At 40.0% G+C, this 16,207-nt stretch overlaps 1 protein-coding gene across 1 annotated transcript in view; it reads right to left on the reverse strand.

Annotated features, from left to right (window-relative positions):
• tgfbr3 (transforming growth factor, beta receptor III) overlaps positions 1 to 16,207 on the reverse strand; it is a 56,614-nt gene that overhangs the window by 14,583 nt on the left and 25,824 nt on the right. Inside the window, exons 4-9 of the mRNA XM_029500349.1 lie at positions 13,030 to 13,167; positions 5,764 to 5,947; positions 3,581 to 3,743; positions 2,998 to 3,145; positions 553 to 742; positions 51 to 292 (exon numbers count right to left, since the gene is read on the reverse strand). Coding sequence (XP_029356209.1) covers positions 51 to 292; positions 553 to 742; positions 2,998 to 3,145; positions 3,581 to 3,743; positions 5,764 to 5,947; positions 13,030 to 13,167 — 1,065 coding nt within the window. The remainder of the gene's footprint in view (positions 1 to 50; positions 293 to 552; positions 743 to 2,997; positions 3,146 to 3,580; positions 3,744 to 5,763; positions 5,948 to 13,029; positions 13,168 to 16,207) is intronic.

Below are 16,207 nucleotides of genomic sequence, written 5' to 3' on the forward strand. Positions count from 1 at the left end.
TGAACTGCTTCTAGCCAGCATCTGTTATCGATAACATGCTGTCCACTCACTTGCAGGCTCTCTTTTTCGATGCTGACTACCATCCTTGTGTCCTCACAATGCACACTGAGGCCAACACTGAGAACGCCCTGCTGCTCCTCGGGCTCTTCATTCTTCCATGGGTAGGAAAGAGGAGGGAAGAGGAAGGGCCGATCTGAGCGGCGTAGAGCAGTACCTGCTGCTGAATGAGGGCTGGAGTCATGCAGGATAGGGAGCTTTGGGGGCAACATGCTTTCCGGAGGATCCACCACATCTGGAAGCCACACGTTTATAGCCTCATGAGGCTGATTTTACAGGCAGGGAAATTACACAGAACCACAACTATAAAACCATTTCTCAATTTCATGCTCATGAAATCTGCAATATTAATCACAAACAAAATAACGGCAGCTGCTAAAATGCAGGGTCTAAGATTTTCTATTTTAAATTAAATTTGTTTTAGTCATTATTGAAGTGAACACACCATTACTGCTAAAGTACCATGTAAATGTGGGTGAAAATTCTTGCATTTACCTGGTTCTCTGAGCCGGATGTTGAAGTGGTTAGCCACAGGAGTACTGGTGTATGATGTGACTGGGCTGTAGCCGTGCCTTTCTGCCCACTTAATCAACGCTTGTGATCCTGATGGTAAATCTTGCTTGGGGGTTTTTGTCACAAACATGAGTCTCTCTGCATTTGAGCTGACACTCACAGTATTAGAAGCCTGTGAACAAGAAAGGAGAGGTATTACTCAATTTGTTAGTGCATGTTTTTTTTTTTTTTTTTTAAATGATTGTTTCTTGGAGACGATTTAAGTCAATTATTTTAAAAGACATGATTTACTGTTCAGGAATATCACAGATATTCAACTTCATGTCCAATCCTGCACTTATATAAAGTGTTGAGTGTGAATCATTTGTATGAGTATGAGGTAATAGGCTTGTCACAGCTCGACTAATGCAGAGAAACCAACATGTAAGTATGCTCTTGAAATGAGTGTTCTGCACTGCAGTATACCCTCCCTGCGTGAGGGAGGACTTTTCATAGCCATTTCCCACACTTTTAAGTCTCTGAAGCAAAAGCTGAAGAAAATCCAGAAGTGAGGCCTCAATTTTACCAGGCTATCACATCACATAAATACTGAACACTCCCCCAAACACTGGTTGTACAAACACACCACCTTTTGCATCACTGTTATCAAGAAAAAGTGCAAATGTATTTTGTGAGCACTATATGTTTGTATGTTAATACTCACAATCCTTCAGGGGTTTGACATGGTAAGAGCAGCAATTTCCACACCTTGACCTTTTATTTAAGTATCTTGTGAACGTTTTTGGAATATTTTGAGCTAAAAATCTGGGATATATAGCGTATATAGAGTAACACAAAAATTGTGCATTGCGAAATGTGCTTGCACCTGCTATTGGTGCTCGTCTGAGCAGATAAACTGAGTCCCCCCTTGCAGTTTTTATGATAATATTAGCTTAGTAGCATTAAACACCAAGAACAGGCTGATGAGGATGTGATTAGTTTTGCAGGTAAATAGTAAAAAAAAAAGGCTGAATGTCAAATGAAACGTCAGAGTAGGACATAATAATACCTCAACAGTTGTTAAAATGTTTCACTCTGGACTGACAGACTAACAGCAATCTTGGAGCCTTGCCTCAAACAGTTCAAACCTTTGGCTTTGCCAGCTTTCTTTCTGTGACACACTACTTATTGAATGAAAATCAGCATCAGCTGCAGGCCTGATGTGAAAATCTGAGGTGTAGGTAAGCCAATCCACTAACAATTTACACAACAAAATGTTTCAAACTAAATTCCTGATCAAAGATGCTATGTTGTATTGTTGTGTAATATCTAAATGTTCAATGGACACTTGGAAAGAGACAAACACTTCTTGTTGTGCACCTCCATCAGAAACTTTGCCATCTTCTTGTGTTACTCTATAAGTTACAATTCATTCAGCAACCTGACTATTTTACTTTACACCAATGACGAGGCAGCAGTACAAACACATCTTGCCTGGCAAAGGCGCTGTGTCGTGGCCTCAGCTGCCCTGTAGGAGTATCAGCATTACACACTAACGAAACACAGAAGCTCCTGCGCACATCCATTGAAATCGGCACAGGGCTAACACAGCACACTGGTAACACACAAGACAATAAAAAACAGTTGGGTAGCATGAGTCAGCCAGAGCAGTTACTGAATGTCACCAAACTCAGCACATATGAAATGCTGTGGGAGATGTAGAATATTCTTTAAATTTTTCCTGCATTAAATTCTTTTCTTGTTCCAGAAATAATGTTTAAAATTTCAACCCTGGGGCAATTATGGTAGTTGAAGAACAGCCCATTCCCATCAGAACAGTTTACAGTTAAAGCCATCTTCCAAAGTGAAGATAGGTGTCTTATTCTTATAGTTCCTAAGGGCCCTGACAGAGTTGAGTAACAGCAATGAAGATTTAATATCAAACAGGGTACTCGTGTTTAGCGTTGACTTGTATGAAATCATTTTTCTAAGCAAAGGGCACTTTGATATTTTAGTGTAATTAGCCAGGGTTTATCTTTTGTGGGTGGCTGGAAGGTCGCAGCATAACGTCGGGCCAGAGGCAAGCACTGCTCACAATTCATATTATGATTGATGGGAAGCAAGTCAGACTTTATGTACAACTGATGTATTGCAGTACCCTTGGCTCTGAAAATATATGATGCCCCCTCCTCTCTTTCCATTGGCTCTCTGAATACGAGCACAGTCCCTGGAGCTGCCGCGATGAAATTTCACAGTTCCTCCTAACCTGTTATCCACACCTACTCATATAGCAATGTTGGGTGTAAGTATTTCTTTGGCTCACTGGTACAAAGTGATGACATTTCTGTCTGTGACATGACATGCAGGCTAATGTGATGTGTGATAAGACTATATTGAATGTTGAAAAGGCAAAAAAGGCCTGTATTTGTTGTCACGCAGCCAGCTTACCACTACATCCAGCTTGCCCAAAACACGGTGGGCCTTGATGACCCAGTTGACGGACTTAGTGCACTTGAGCAGCAATACAATGTCACGATGAAGGGGGGCATCATCCTCCAGAGGACGTAGATCCACTATGACGTCCACCTGGAAAGTACTGCCGAAAACAAGATAGGGAGAAAAAAGAATTTTGGATGGTTGAGGTTGATATGTTATCATGCCTTCTGTGTCTGGCCAACTAATTAAAAAGTTGAGTACATTCCCAGAAAAAACAAACACATGCACATTCACTACAGAGTGAGATACAACACAACTACCAACACATTCCCAGATTTGTGGTCTTTTGGGTGTACAAAATAATCACTCCGCTGGGGGAGTGAGGAGATTTTCTGGCAACCTGGATATTCAGACCCAGTTTTGATATATCTTTCTAAAAAGAACACGACTAAGTGAAAAGTAGCCCCCATCTTTTTCTGCCTTCGTGTTAGTTCCCATCCAAAACAAACTCAGCTGAGATTAGTGAGAGAATTTTGACCTCAAAAATAAACTATGACAACATGTATTCTTGGCTTTGGCTGCTTTGGCTGCTCACCTGCTAGAGTTTGGGGCTTGAAGCTCAATGATGTGGACCTCTTGGTCTTTGTCGAGTCCAGACAGGACACAGCCTTTTGATGCCTGTGGTTCCATATAGGCTCCCAGGTAGTTCAGAGACAGGAATTTGGTATCAATCTTACAGGTGTCAGAAAACACTGGATCTGAAATAAGAGGGAGGTTTGCGTTACTGGTGGGGGGTTTCTGTGAAGCTATTTTGTCAATCAAAGGAGAAATATTGCCGCTCCACTACAGATGTGTCAGAGTCAAAGGTCATTTGCAGAACAGCATCCCCTGCTTCCGAAAGGATTACAGTGTCCTTTACACAGTCTTCAGTAGGGTAGATGTTTGCTTTGACCCAGCCATTCCAGCTGAGGAAAAGCTTCTCTGCACCCCCGCAGCTGGTATTCTCATTGCCTCTCCAAAACGCACCAATTACAAGGACAAGCCTTTTCTTCCTTTCTTAGACGAGGTGCTCTGGTTGGCATTGACCATCTTCCTGTTAAGCTATCAACAGGGAAATTCTCGTTTCATTTTACGTGGGAAAACAAATCCACATATTTTAATCAGAAACACACCAGAATAACAGGACAAAAATATTCATAAACACATTTAATCAAATATCTTAGTGTTTTCTGTAAACAGCTAAAAAAGCCGCTTCAGAGCATTAAAAGTTATGTTCCTTCTTAGCACTTGAAGAAAACACAAGACAGATGCTTCCTTATTTGGCAAACAGAGAGCTGGATAAAGTGTAAACTGAAGGTTGGCACCTTCCTCTCCGGAACTTGTGGCACTTTTAAAGAGCTGATGGGAGACCTGGAGTGCAGCCCTGGTTAGGGAGCAAAGTGAGAATCTGTCCATCTTCATGAAACACTACCGAAGATGTAAGGGAGTGGAAATCTACAGCTCTTTGCTTGAAGTAAACATTATGGCACCCTGGGCTTTTGCCAAACCACAGCCCCCTAATGACACAAGCCAAACGCTTGAAGGCCCAGCAACTGCTTTGCTCTCCACAGCAACATAAAGAGAGAACTTATCACCAAGAGGAGTGGAGCCATTATGTCTCTCCAGACATGAGCTTTGCTTTATTTCCATGTAGTGAAAGATGCCTATTTAAAAACATGTCCTGTCTAAGAGCTGACGTACTGTTGAACTGGACATGGTGTCTGCTGTCTGAGCAGACCAACCAGTAGAGAATTAAAATTTGAAGTCCAAACTTCATGAGAATCTAGCATCCTCTGAGAATCACCTGGTGCTTCTTCACTCCTCATTCTTCATTATCATTGGTAAAACTGCAAAGGTGTGATTCAGCTCCTGCTTTCACTCCTATTTAGTTGGATTTTTTCAGAATCAGCCATTCTATATCTAGATCACATATATATATTTACTTTCTGCTACTATCTTTTTATATACTAGCTAACAATTGTGTTAAACTGGCTGCAGTGTGACGAGAAATGGAGAGATCCTCTTGTATTACTCAAAAAAATTAGCTAGAAGACTATTAATAAAAAATTTGACTGCATTGTATCTCTTATTGTGTCAATGTTAAACAATGTCAATTACACGATAATAATAGTGCCATTCATTGAGTTAATTCATGCAATATTTGCATTTTTTAATGGCCTTTCAAGAGCCTGGTATTTCCACACACAGTAAATAAGGAGTGAAACAACAATTTTCGCAACTGATATTTGCAAATTAATTTAACAAAAAAAAAAAAAAAGTTTTGTGGATTTAATATCAGAAAAAAAATGTCACAGATCCAAGTTTTCTGTTGATAAATTAATCTGGATCCAACAGTCTGAAAACAAAAGATATTAAATTTATATTCAATAAAAGCTGCAAAACTGACGACATTGAAACTATTTATTTGTCAACGAATCAACTAACTGTTTCATGTATTGGTCCATATGTAATCACAGTGTACTGATATAAATGATTGTACACATTATGACAGATGATCCACACATTTGTTTTATTCTTCTCAGCCCCTTCTCAGAATTACCACCGCGGAGTAAACGTCTTTTGAGATAAGGATATTCTTTCACCAGAGCGGTGCATTTAAACCCCTAGCCAGAGCTCAAACACACAAGCTAAGTAAAGTTGTGGGAGCTAAAGGGGAATGGGGAGATGTGCCTTGGGGCCTTGAGCTATGTTTGGGAATTTTGGGGAATCAACACATACCTTCTCCAACTTTGATGTAGATTTCTGGAGTCATTCTGAGCTCAGAGAAAGAGGTGACTGCCCTGTATTTCTTCTGGGCCCAGCTGAGGAGGTGCTCATTGCCGTGGGGAAAAGTCTCATTCTGGATCTGGCAGGAAAAGGAGAAGTTTCCTGGCTGGAAGTGGACCTTTGAGCCCTCCGATACCTTGAGGAGGAGAAAAGGCAGCGGTGTTAGAGGACAAAGGAGGGTTGTGATAAGCTCTTATCTCAATTCTATGCAATGTGATAGTAAATGCTGAAATACGGGAGAGCTAACTGCATATTTTCTACTGTCTGTTAAACTTCAGTGATCGCCACTATCAATTTCAACTATCTGTAAGTAGAAAATGTTAGATTGGGGAAAAAAAGTTGGTTTTCATAGAACATCTTTTAAAAGCAACTTTTGAAGATTTCCACAAAGAGAATGTGTTGCAGATAATGTCATCTGCACTACTCTAATCCTTCTTTAACAAAAGATAATTGAGCCTGTAAAATGAGGAACCTGCTGGCAGAAAAAAAAAAGACCAACCTTTCCAAAATTAAACACTCTCTCTAAACATTGGTGAAAGCTATCCTTCACACTCCATCCCAAACGGTCATTTGAAAGCTTCTACAAATATGCTTGCTGTATTTTTACACATGTTCCCCAACACAATAAGGTGTCTGGTTTCCAGTGTTTATACTGCGTGTTGCATTGCGGTGCGTCATCCCAAATGTGTGCGTCTGCTTCAAAATGGCTACAAGGGCTAATGGAGAATACACAAATGCTTGAAAAAGAAAGCGGGACAGTCAGAGGTTCTTTTTTCGCAAAGAAATGTTGAATCCACACGCTGGTGCAACTTAAACAAAAAAACAAAACTAAACAAAACAAAAAAAAAAAGCAAAACAATAAACACTCTTAGAAAAAACATACATAGATATTCGGACATTTTCCAGATATTAACCACCTGCACACCTGACTACTACCTGAATCCCATCCCTGTTGTCTCATGTTTGTCGATTACTGAATACCAGGCTGGTGTTGTTGGTTGATGGGCTCAATCCAGGCGCAGATGACATAAAACCCCAAAAACAACCCACAGATGAGGTCAAAGGTTCAACTATGTGGAGGGCAAAGACATGCAGATTTGAGTTTGACAGGGAAAAACTTCATTTAGGGGGACCACCCCTTTGACACTTAATGGGGCTGAGCCCATATGCTTCATTTCAGATGGCTAAACATTCGCATGTGCTGAAAACCTACTGAACAACCAAATGAGTCCAAGCGCTCGGTCTAGACACCCTACCTCAGTTTATTTCCATGTTTGTTTTCTTTTTCTCAACGTATCCTATCTTTATGTTTGAGCTGAGACAGTGCTGGAGGGCCCAATTCTAATATTAAACCCATTGTAATCCAAGAGGAATACAGGCAAATCATTGCGATGACGATATGAAGTTGTCCTTAAATTGCAATCATGCTTTAATGATAATAAAATAGCATCCCTTCAGGCTGTTTAGCTATTTCAGACATATCTATTCAAATCCCTTCATGTGTAACATCTGTCTGACCTCTGGATGATGTTCTCAGTATTCCTGGCATTGTCACCAGAAGCAGTAAATACTCAAGCCGAGTGGAGAGATTCTATCGAAGAATTTCTGTTGATTTTACTTTTTATGTTTACCGTGATGAGAAGAAGCATGGAGGAAGATGGCAGAGAGGAGAGAAGTGCTGATGGGGAGGGGCCAGGGTTTCTTTCCTAACCTTGCCAAGTTCAACAGAGTTTATCAGTTTAATTGCGGGAATACGACTGTAATTAGTCGCAAAGAATTAGAGAGGAAAGCCTCAAAGCCAAATTAGCTCCAGGCTTTCCAGAGAACTGAAAACCTCAGGAATTTGAAACAGGGAAGTGAGGGACCGACTCTGGGCTTTAACAAACTCTCTCTTTCTCTCCCTCTCCCCCTTTGCATGCCCAGTTGACAGACCAAAAAGCCTTGAAGTGCTCAAAAGCTATGAGCAAATTCAGTCTTGATCTTAAATGGAATATGTATATTTAAATACACTACCCTGCAAACTGTTTACCAGAGTTATTGCTCCAAGTAGCGAACTGTATTGTATATTCTCATATAAGCTACTTTTAGAGAAAAATCCAAATGGTCTTTGTGTTGGATTTATGATGCGTATCACATTTTGAGATCAGTCAGTGATGTGGCCTGCTTATCCTTCTCCTCCCTCAGCAACCTTTGGCCAAGTAAAGCATAGCCTTTCACTGTACGCAAATGTAGCTCATCTCTCATTAAACAAACTTTCGCAATCCATTTCGAAAAACTGTCTAGATGGACCTTTTGGTTGGTTCAGAAATTGAAATACATGAAAACGAGCTATAACCTCGACTTTAGAAGAATTCCCCAGACTTGGCAGTTGAGAAACAAAGAATGTAGAGGAGGAGTGAGCTACATATGCTACCATGGGAGCTTAAACTCATGCTTCCATGTATCTAATTGTAGAACCTCATGTACCGATTGTAATGGTATTTGCAGGAAGGCATATTGCTTTAGCAACTCAAATGGTAAAACGTGTTTTAGTTCAGCAGCATATATGGCTTTCTTCCCATTTTAGAATTGTAAGATAAGATTTTCTCCATCATCTGTTGTGATGAAAAGAACATCTGCCAGAACTGACGATACAGGATGGCCCAGTATATTCTTAGGGTATTTTCTCCACCCTTTCTGGCTATAGGCGTCGACATGCTATGGCCATATGTGAAACAAAAAAGGCGGAAGTATGCCAAATGTTTGAGAGCAATTATCTTTGAGCTGGAACCCTCCACTGCATTCTCATAGGGCAACACCCTCAGCCTGGGAAATCAGAAATGGCTCTTTGGAAATTAAGAGGTGCCGCAAACAGAGGAGGGTGATGGAAAACTGCAGAATAGGCTGAAAAATAATATGAGCAAGCAATAGCTCGCTGGTGGGATTACAGCAACAAATGTGTTCTTGGTTGATTTGCTCTTCTTTCTTGATGTGATAGCAAAAGCTAATCACAAAGCTAGCTGGAGATGTATGTTTGTGTGTGTGTGTGCGCACGCAGGCTCTGTGCTGAACTGGCAGGCTCTGTTTGTGTAGAAAACAATACCATATGTCTCAGCGCCACTCTGGAGCGTTCCTCTGCCATTCCTGTCTCCAAATAAAAACCAATAGTGGCTACCCATGGTTTCCATTAACAATTACTCAGAGGAGAGTGCGCGTGCGAGAGCAAAAGAACTTATACAACAAGCCTTCCACTAATGAAAGAAATTCAGGAGTAAGAAGTCAACATTTGGCAAACAAACAATAGACAACTCAAGCCAGTAGCAAAACATTACAGTGTTATTCCACCAAGAGACATAAAACCTTTGCTCCAGATCAAGCCTTGATTCAGATGCAACACAATCGTCTCCTAAACCCACAAAAGAAATATATGCATTTGGCCATACAGCAACACACTGCATGTAGCACGTGTCTCACTTCCCGGTGCCCTTTGGTAAAATAAAAGGGCCTCATATCAATGTTCCTATTCCATATAATTTTATACTCATGATGATTCCAGTCTGATGCTGATTGACAGGGAGTACTGCAGAGATCATGCAAATGTCCGGCATTTGAAAAACTGGACCGGGTCCAGTGGCCAACAGCAACAGTGTGCTCAGCATCCCTGCAGCTTTTCCAGGCAGCCCATCTGTGTCGACGGAGCCCAGAGTCCTGGGAGGCAGGGCCCTGGACACAGCTTCTCCAGTGGAAAGGCAGAGTGAGGGAGGTCTGGCAGAGGGTTTCTCTTGTCAAGTGTTAAGCCCACAACCAGTTCCTCTTGACTCTGAAACTCTACATGCTCACCATGCAGAAACTTCTCATCTCCACCTGAGAGCTATCGGTCAAAATGTGCGGCAAGATGGCAAGGTCCCTATTGCACAACTTCTTTGTATTTGCAATGATACAGTCTTATTTCTGTATCTAAAAGTTTTAATTGACTTTGTTTGCTAACCCCCTCCCAAAAATGATTCTCCACTCATAGCAAGGGAACCCTAACTAACGACGGCAGGCCTGCTAAGCTTCAGATTACACATGTTGGAACGGTGCACTGAAGTGCTGTATTGCTGTAACTACAGTGATACTTGGGGAGTTTGGTGGGTGGCGTCTTATATTTTTAGCCTTTAAAAAGCCAGAAAAAAATTTTAAAAAAGTGTGTTGATAAAATGATAAACTTAAAAACTGGGATTATTGATTTATTAGTCAATAAATAGCTAAACTAGTAAGTTAGGAAGTGAGGCGAGGGAGGGTGATGCTTAACAAATGTCGTTCACAATTTTTCACATTTTGACAGAAGGAATCTTAACTGTTAACAATATTTTCTTTTAAACAGCTGAAGGGGGCCATCGTTTCTCCCACAGGATGTTGTGTGGTGTTTTAACTTTGTGGCATGTTAAGTGTTGTGTCACTGTGGAGGGAACTTGAGAAGAGGAGCAACGTCTGGGAATCCTCTGAGTTAACGCTATGTCAGTAAGGCTGGTGGATAAGATACCAAAACCTTGAACTGCTAGGAGGCTTGGTGCTGTCACTCAAACACAAAAATACTTAACACCTAATTCAGCAGGGGGCCCCTGCATTCAGTCAAAGTCATTAGCACAGCTTTATATGACTGCAGGGGCCTCCTTCTTAACTGTTAGGACTCCCTTTATCTTTCCTCACCCCACTGTAGGATGAACAGAGCCAATTAATATCTCAGTTTTGTATTAGAAAAGATTTTAATGGCCTGATGTATACGTAGTTACAGTGAATCAACATGAATGTACCCATTCTTCTTATACAGACATGCATCATTTCATTTAGATTTAGAGAAACCATTTTTCATTTGAAATGAAAATGAAATGAAATCTCCTGATTCTGGAAAAGAACTTATGTGTAATGTCATCAGAAACACAACAACAGCTTTTCCTGGACTGGAAGTTTTAATGATGGTTGTCAGCTGCTTTCTGTCTGCCCTCGCTGACAAGGGGAGACATTTACTGCGATGCTGACCTGCTGGTCTTTACAGAAACGACCATCTTGTCACACATTACCACATCCTCGGAAAATACAAGCAGGAATTAAGCACATCCATCTCTATGAAACATGAGAACACTGCAGGAAATAATAATTAAAATTATTTTCTGAACACAGGCCCTACATGTGGTGAATTTATTTGATCCTACTCATGGACAAGAAAACTAGAAAGAGATTTCGGCACCTGAAAACGTCATTGTTGTTCATGGCCACACCAGAAGGAACATTAGCATGTTTCTATAGAACTGAAAATATCCCATTCCCAACGCATTTAAAAACCATGCTTAAGTTACAGTGATCCCTTTTGATCCGGAGGTAATGATGATCCCTGGTATGTTTGCATGATAATGTTCACATGACTGATGAGCCTAAAAAGTTTTAGAATGTCTCCAAGAGACATACTAATACTCTGTTCTAAACATAAGTAGCTAGAATACAAAACTAAATAAAATGGTTTTAAAAAAATAGATATTTTTTATAATTTAAGTGTATGTCTGTGTAGCTTTAACGCCATGATCTTACACTGCATCTCTATTCTTTTCTGTGTAACACTGACAACAATAAGATGGAAGATAAGCAAACAAGAAAACATTCATACGCATATGGAAATAATTTGCGTACCTGGTAGTGCATTCTTGCAGATTTCAGTGGTGTTAACATAGAACTGAAAATGATTACTTCTGGGAAGCCAAACACCAAAAAGCTTTTAGAGCAAATAAAGGTAAAGACGAGCTTTATAACAACACAGTATAGTTAAGCCGCAGCTGAGAGTTCTGGGTCTCATTTTGACAAGGTTTTCTCATGTGAAACACAGACTTTGAAGAAAGGCACTGACAATCCATTTTTACATTTTTTATGTAGTTTCCCAGCAAGGCCCCCTTGGTACCTTTACTAAATATGGCTGGCTCTCCAGGGGAGTTGACTCCAACAACACTGAGATATCTCTTCCCAAAACTTCTTGTCTTCCTCCCCTCATGTACTTAAGTACTAATACGAACCTCCATAAAGCTATTTTGACATTATTGACAGGACTGTGCAACAGTAATATCAGAAAAAAAAGAACATTTTTGCTGCTCCAGCCTTGGTTGGTTTGGTGTGGCCGGTGGCCTGGTAGTCATTTTTTGATAACATTAGAAAACTTTAAGGGGGCGGTTTGTATATTTACTCCACTGCTGAATGTGGTTTCTTTCAGAGAGGAATCAAGAGTTTTGTCACATGTTCACAAAATGAAGTGATAATATGTTCTTTGAACAACACTCTATCTTCAGGGCAAAGTGGAGACCCTAGGCAGCAACGAAGTAGATCTGGCTGTTTAGCATGCTCAAAGACACTTAGAGGAAGCATTTGCGTTGCGGTTTTGAGTACAGGAATGAAGCTTAATGTTGTAGCATTTCTTCTACGTAGATTGGATACTACTTTTTTGCATTGTCATAAAAATTTGGGAAAATGTAGCAACATTTTGTCTCTTTAGAGTTTCCCTGTACAAACTGAACACTAACTGTTAAGATCAAAAATGTTTACAAACCAATTGACCAGTGACCAGTTTTCAGTATTTCATCAGTTGGCAACAGCCTAGATAAACTCATTCCTAAGCACAGATTTAGTGGTTCGGGGATTGCTAGCGCGCACTCCCCGTTGTTTGGGTTTTTGTGGTCCTGGATACGCTCTGAATGATTTGAACAGCCGCCAAGCTATCAACAGGACTGTTTAGAGGAGGGAGGCAGCGGGGATATGGGCCTGTGGTCGCAGGGTGAAAATAAAGCTGACAAAGCACATTTCACCTTTTTAGAAAAACATATACTACACCATGCTACGAGGGAGTGATACTGGGTTGAGTTGGGAAATATAATAATAGTAAGAAACTAAAAATGACACATAAACAAATAATGAACACTCCCCTGTAGTCTAAATCTAGTCTAATCCAAATATCTAGTTACCATAGAAAATGTTATGAAATCGCCTGTACAAATCTGAGAATGATGCACCAATGACAGTGTATCCATACTATCCAGATCAAATTTTTATTTTCAAATTTGTTTTGACCGTGAAGATGCCCTCACAGATTTATATCACTTGAAATATTTCACAGAGAGAAGAGCGCTACTGAAAAAAGAAAACAGCTTTGTCTGTGAGGAAATGAATACACAGTTTTGGGAAGTAGGATTTAAAGGCTTTTAGAGATGCTGGACTCACATGAAAGATATGTTTGATGCCAAGGGCCAGGTTCTCTGTCTTGATCTTCCACATCAGTGGTTTGGGGGAGTTAAGGACAAAGACCAGGGGCTTCTGATGGCGTAGCAGAGACTGGATGGGCTTCAGATGCAAGTCAACCTGGTAAAGCACAAAAGAAAAATAAAGGAACAACACATTGGTATAACAGTACAGTATATCGGACTACTCTGAGAGAAACACGTACAGAGAAAAATCACTACAAGATTACACAACCCCATGCACTGTACAAATTTCACATTTTTTATTTTCTTGGGTTAACCTAAATATAAACAAAAACTACAGTCCAATATAAAGTTGCCATCCTGGTGTAATTGCAGCACTATCATGTTGTGGATTTTTCCTCTTTATCAGGCTTTGTGGTTGTTTATGTACTTACTTTTTTGATAAACTCACAAAGACAGCATGTTGTGTTCTCCCTAAAAGGCACTTGCTTAGCTCTGATATGTAGCCTCAATGGGATCTGAACTTTCACACAGTGGAGTCTTTGTTAACAGAAAAAAAAAAAAAAAAAAAATAGCAAGCTCCGGGTCTCTGTTACCATCTCTACAGCATGCAACTATTCCTTTGGTCCTCAGACTGCCATTAAAATAGATTTTCACAGTCTGTTGGTGAGATGGGAAAAACAAACTCAATGTTTAGCAACCTGAACTGTTGTTGTTGTTGTCAGGGTGGTATGTGTCTGGATCATTTGGACCAAATCTAGTCAGGTAGTTTAGGGCCTGAGCATTCATTCATTCAACCCAAACACATCTCTGGCTGGAATCTGGCTTTACGCTACAATTTTTTAGTTTTTACCATTTATTACTTAAGAGTAAGAACCTTCTCTGAAAATCCTCAATTCTCTATAACAATGTGAAGAAGTAATATGCTTCTTTAAACTTCCTTCCCTCTTTATTCCCACAATAATCATATTAACCCCATCTCATGTGTCAGCAGTAAAATCAATAAATCACTAATTCAACCCACAAGGATTGACATTATATGATAAAACAATTCCTGCAGCAACCTAATCAGTCACAGCTCCAAAAACGTCAGCCTTGCTTTTAACAATAAATGCAGCCTTTGTGCTTCAATTGAAGCTAATAATGGATCAAAAAACCTAATATTATAATGATGGAAACTGTTAAAAAAATGTTGACAGTATAATATTTAGTGCTCTTGAGTTAGATCATTAACAGCTGTTGACAACATCCATGCCAGAAAGTAGTTTGGATCAGGTTATGGTGTGTAACCAATCAAAACAGAGACGTAAACCATTATTGTTTTGCAGTCCGGGGACTTTTCTGATCTTTATATTGGTGACTACAAATTATATTTAAACTGTTCCTTTACACTTTCAGACTGATTTGAATTAGAATGAAGTAAACCACTTTTATAATGGTCTGTTATGGATTCTGATTCAGATTAAATGATGTGTCCCTGCTATGCTGATGTTTTCTTCATGCTTTGTGTGGGGTTGATATGAAAGTGCCATTTTGAAATCGGCTTTACAAGCTCTTAAGGTGAAAATTGCAATTTCAAAATTGGGATATGGAAATTTCAATTAGATGTATGTTATTAATACAACCAGTAACACGCACACACACACATTGTTAGCCTTAACTCTTTTTGAAAAATTTGAAAATTTACTACAGTAAGTTAGACCACATTTTCGAAAATGTTCAGGAATTCTTGAAGGACACAACAACATGCAGCTCCAAGCTTTTATCTGATTTCTTTCAAGGGGAAACAAGATAAGATTGTGATTATGCTCAAAACAAACCTATCTTTAATGCCAACATAGATGAAAGCCTTTAAGTGCCAACTGGATCCCAACAAAAAGGCGCATACTCCAAAAGCCAGTGTATTTACTTCAGCTGCCACACTACCTACTTTAGGGTAAAATATAGAAGTCACCTCAATGGCATTTACACTAATTCAGTTATTTTCATTGAGATTTCTGTTTGTTTTTACAGCTCGTAAACTATTAAATACAAAAATCTATTTCCCCTTCTTCAGCTTCCCATTGAGTTTACCCTTGAAATTAAATGTAGAAATAAAGTTGACTCAGGGTCATAAGTTGATAGAATAAATAGCCACACCTGCAGATGTGGAGTTCAATGTATAGCGAATAATGTAAATGTTCAACAATTAGAAAGAAAATATACTGTCAGATATTATCTTCAAATGATTAACTATCAGTTGGTAGGATACACATATTGCGAGCGCTCGACCACCTGTGTGTAAGACTCTTGTCTGCCATCGCAGGGATGTTATATTCCATCCCTGAACGTGTGATTTTGATATTCAGCATATTCTGACAGATCTGCAATCAAAGACTCATCACTGAGATGCTGCATGAAGCCATTTAACATGAGACACTGACTTCAAAGAGTGAACATTAAGCATCAGAGCCTAATTATCAGACCTCCATAGATGTGCACCCCTGAGCAAAGCAAGACAAAAGAGTGTTTAGTGATGCTGTCCACAAAAGTGCTGCAAAAATCATTAAAAATTCCCTATGAAAGAGGGGAAATGGAAGAAATTACTAAACACATATCTATGAGGCATCTGGATGGGGAACCAAACAAACACATCAGAGACTAAAAGACTCGCTGAGTGTCTCCTTTTCTGCCCCCCTTCCCCTCCTTCTCCTTAGCACAGAGTCTGGAAAAATCGTGTGCATCACTCCTCTGAGAATAACAACAACCAAGATATGATCATACCTGGCTTGGCTTTGAGGCCCTGGCTTGGAGAGACGAGAGAGAGAGAGAGAGCGGTAGAAGAAACTGAGAGCGAGGGAGAGAGTTGTAAAAGATGAGGAATTTTAAACCCAGACAGAAACATTTCCAGAAGACATGAGTCAGTTGCAAATACACGCATAAACATGGAGTAAGAGGAGGGAGAGGAAGTAGCAAGAGGCAATACGGTTGAAAAAAAAAAAGGGAAAAATGAGGTAAATGTGACTGTCAAGCTTCACAGTGATGATGCCAGTCGAAATCAGTTCTTGGTTGGAGAAAGTAAGCAGTCATCAGGGCTTGACGACAGCTGATGTGCATCTCTGCCAACAGAGCTGCCGTCATGAATTTTGGTGAGACTAGTGTGCCACAACAAGCGACCTTGTCACCTGACCGGGGGTATGAAGAGAAGAGGTCAAGAA

Source organism: Echeneis naucrates, chromosome 4, assembly GCF_900963305.1.
Source record: "Echeneis naucrates chromosome 4, fEcheNa1.1, whole genome shotgun sequence".
Taxonomy (NCBI): Eukaryota; Metazoa; Chordata; class Actinopteri; order Carangiformes; family Echeneidae; genus Echeneis; species Echeneis naucrates.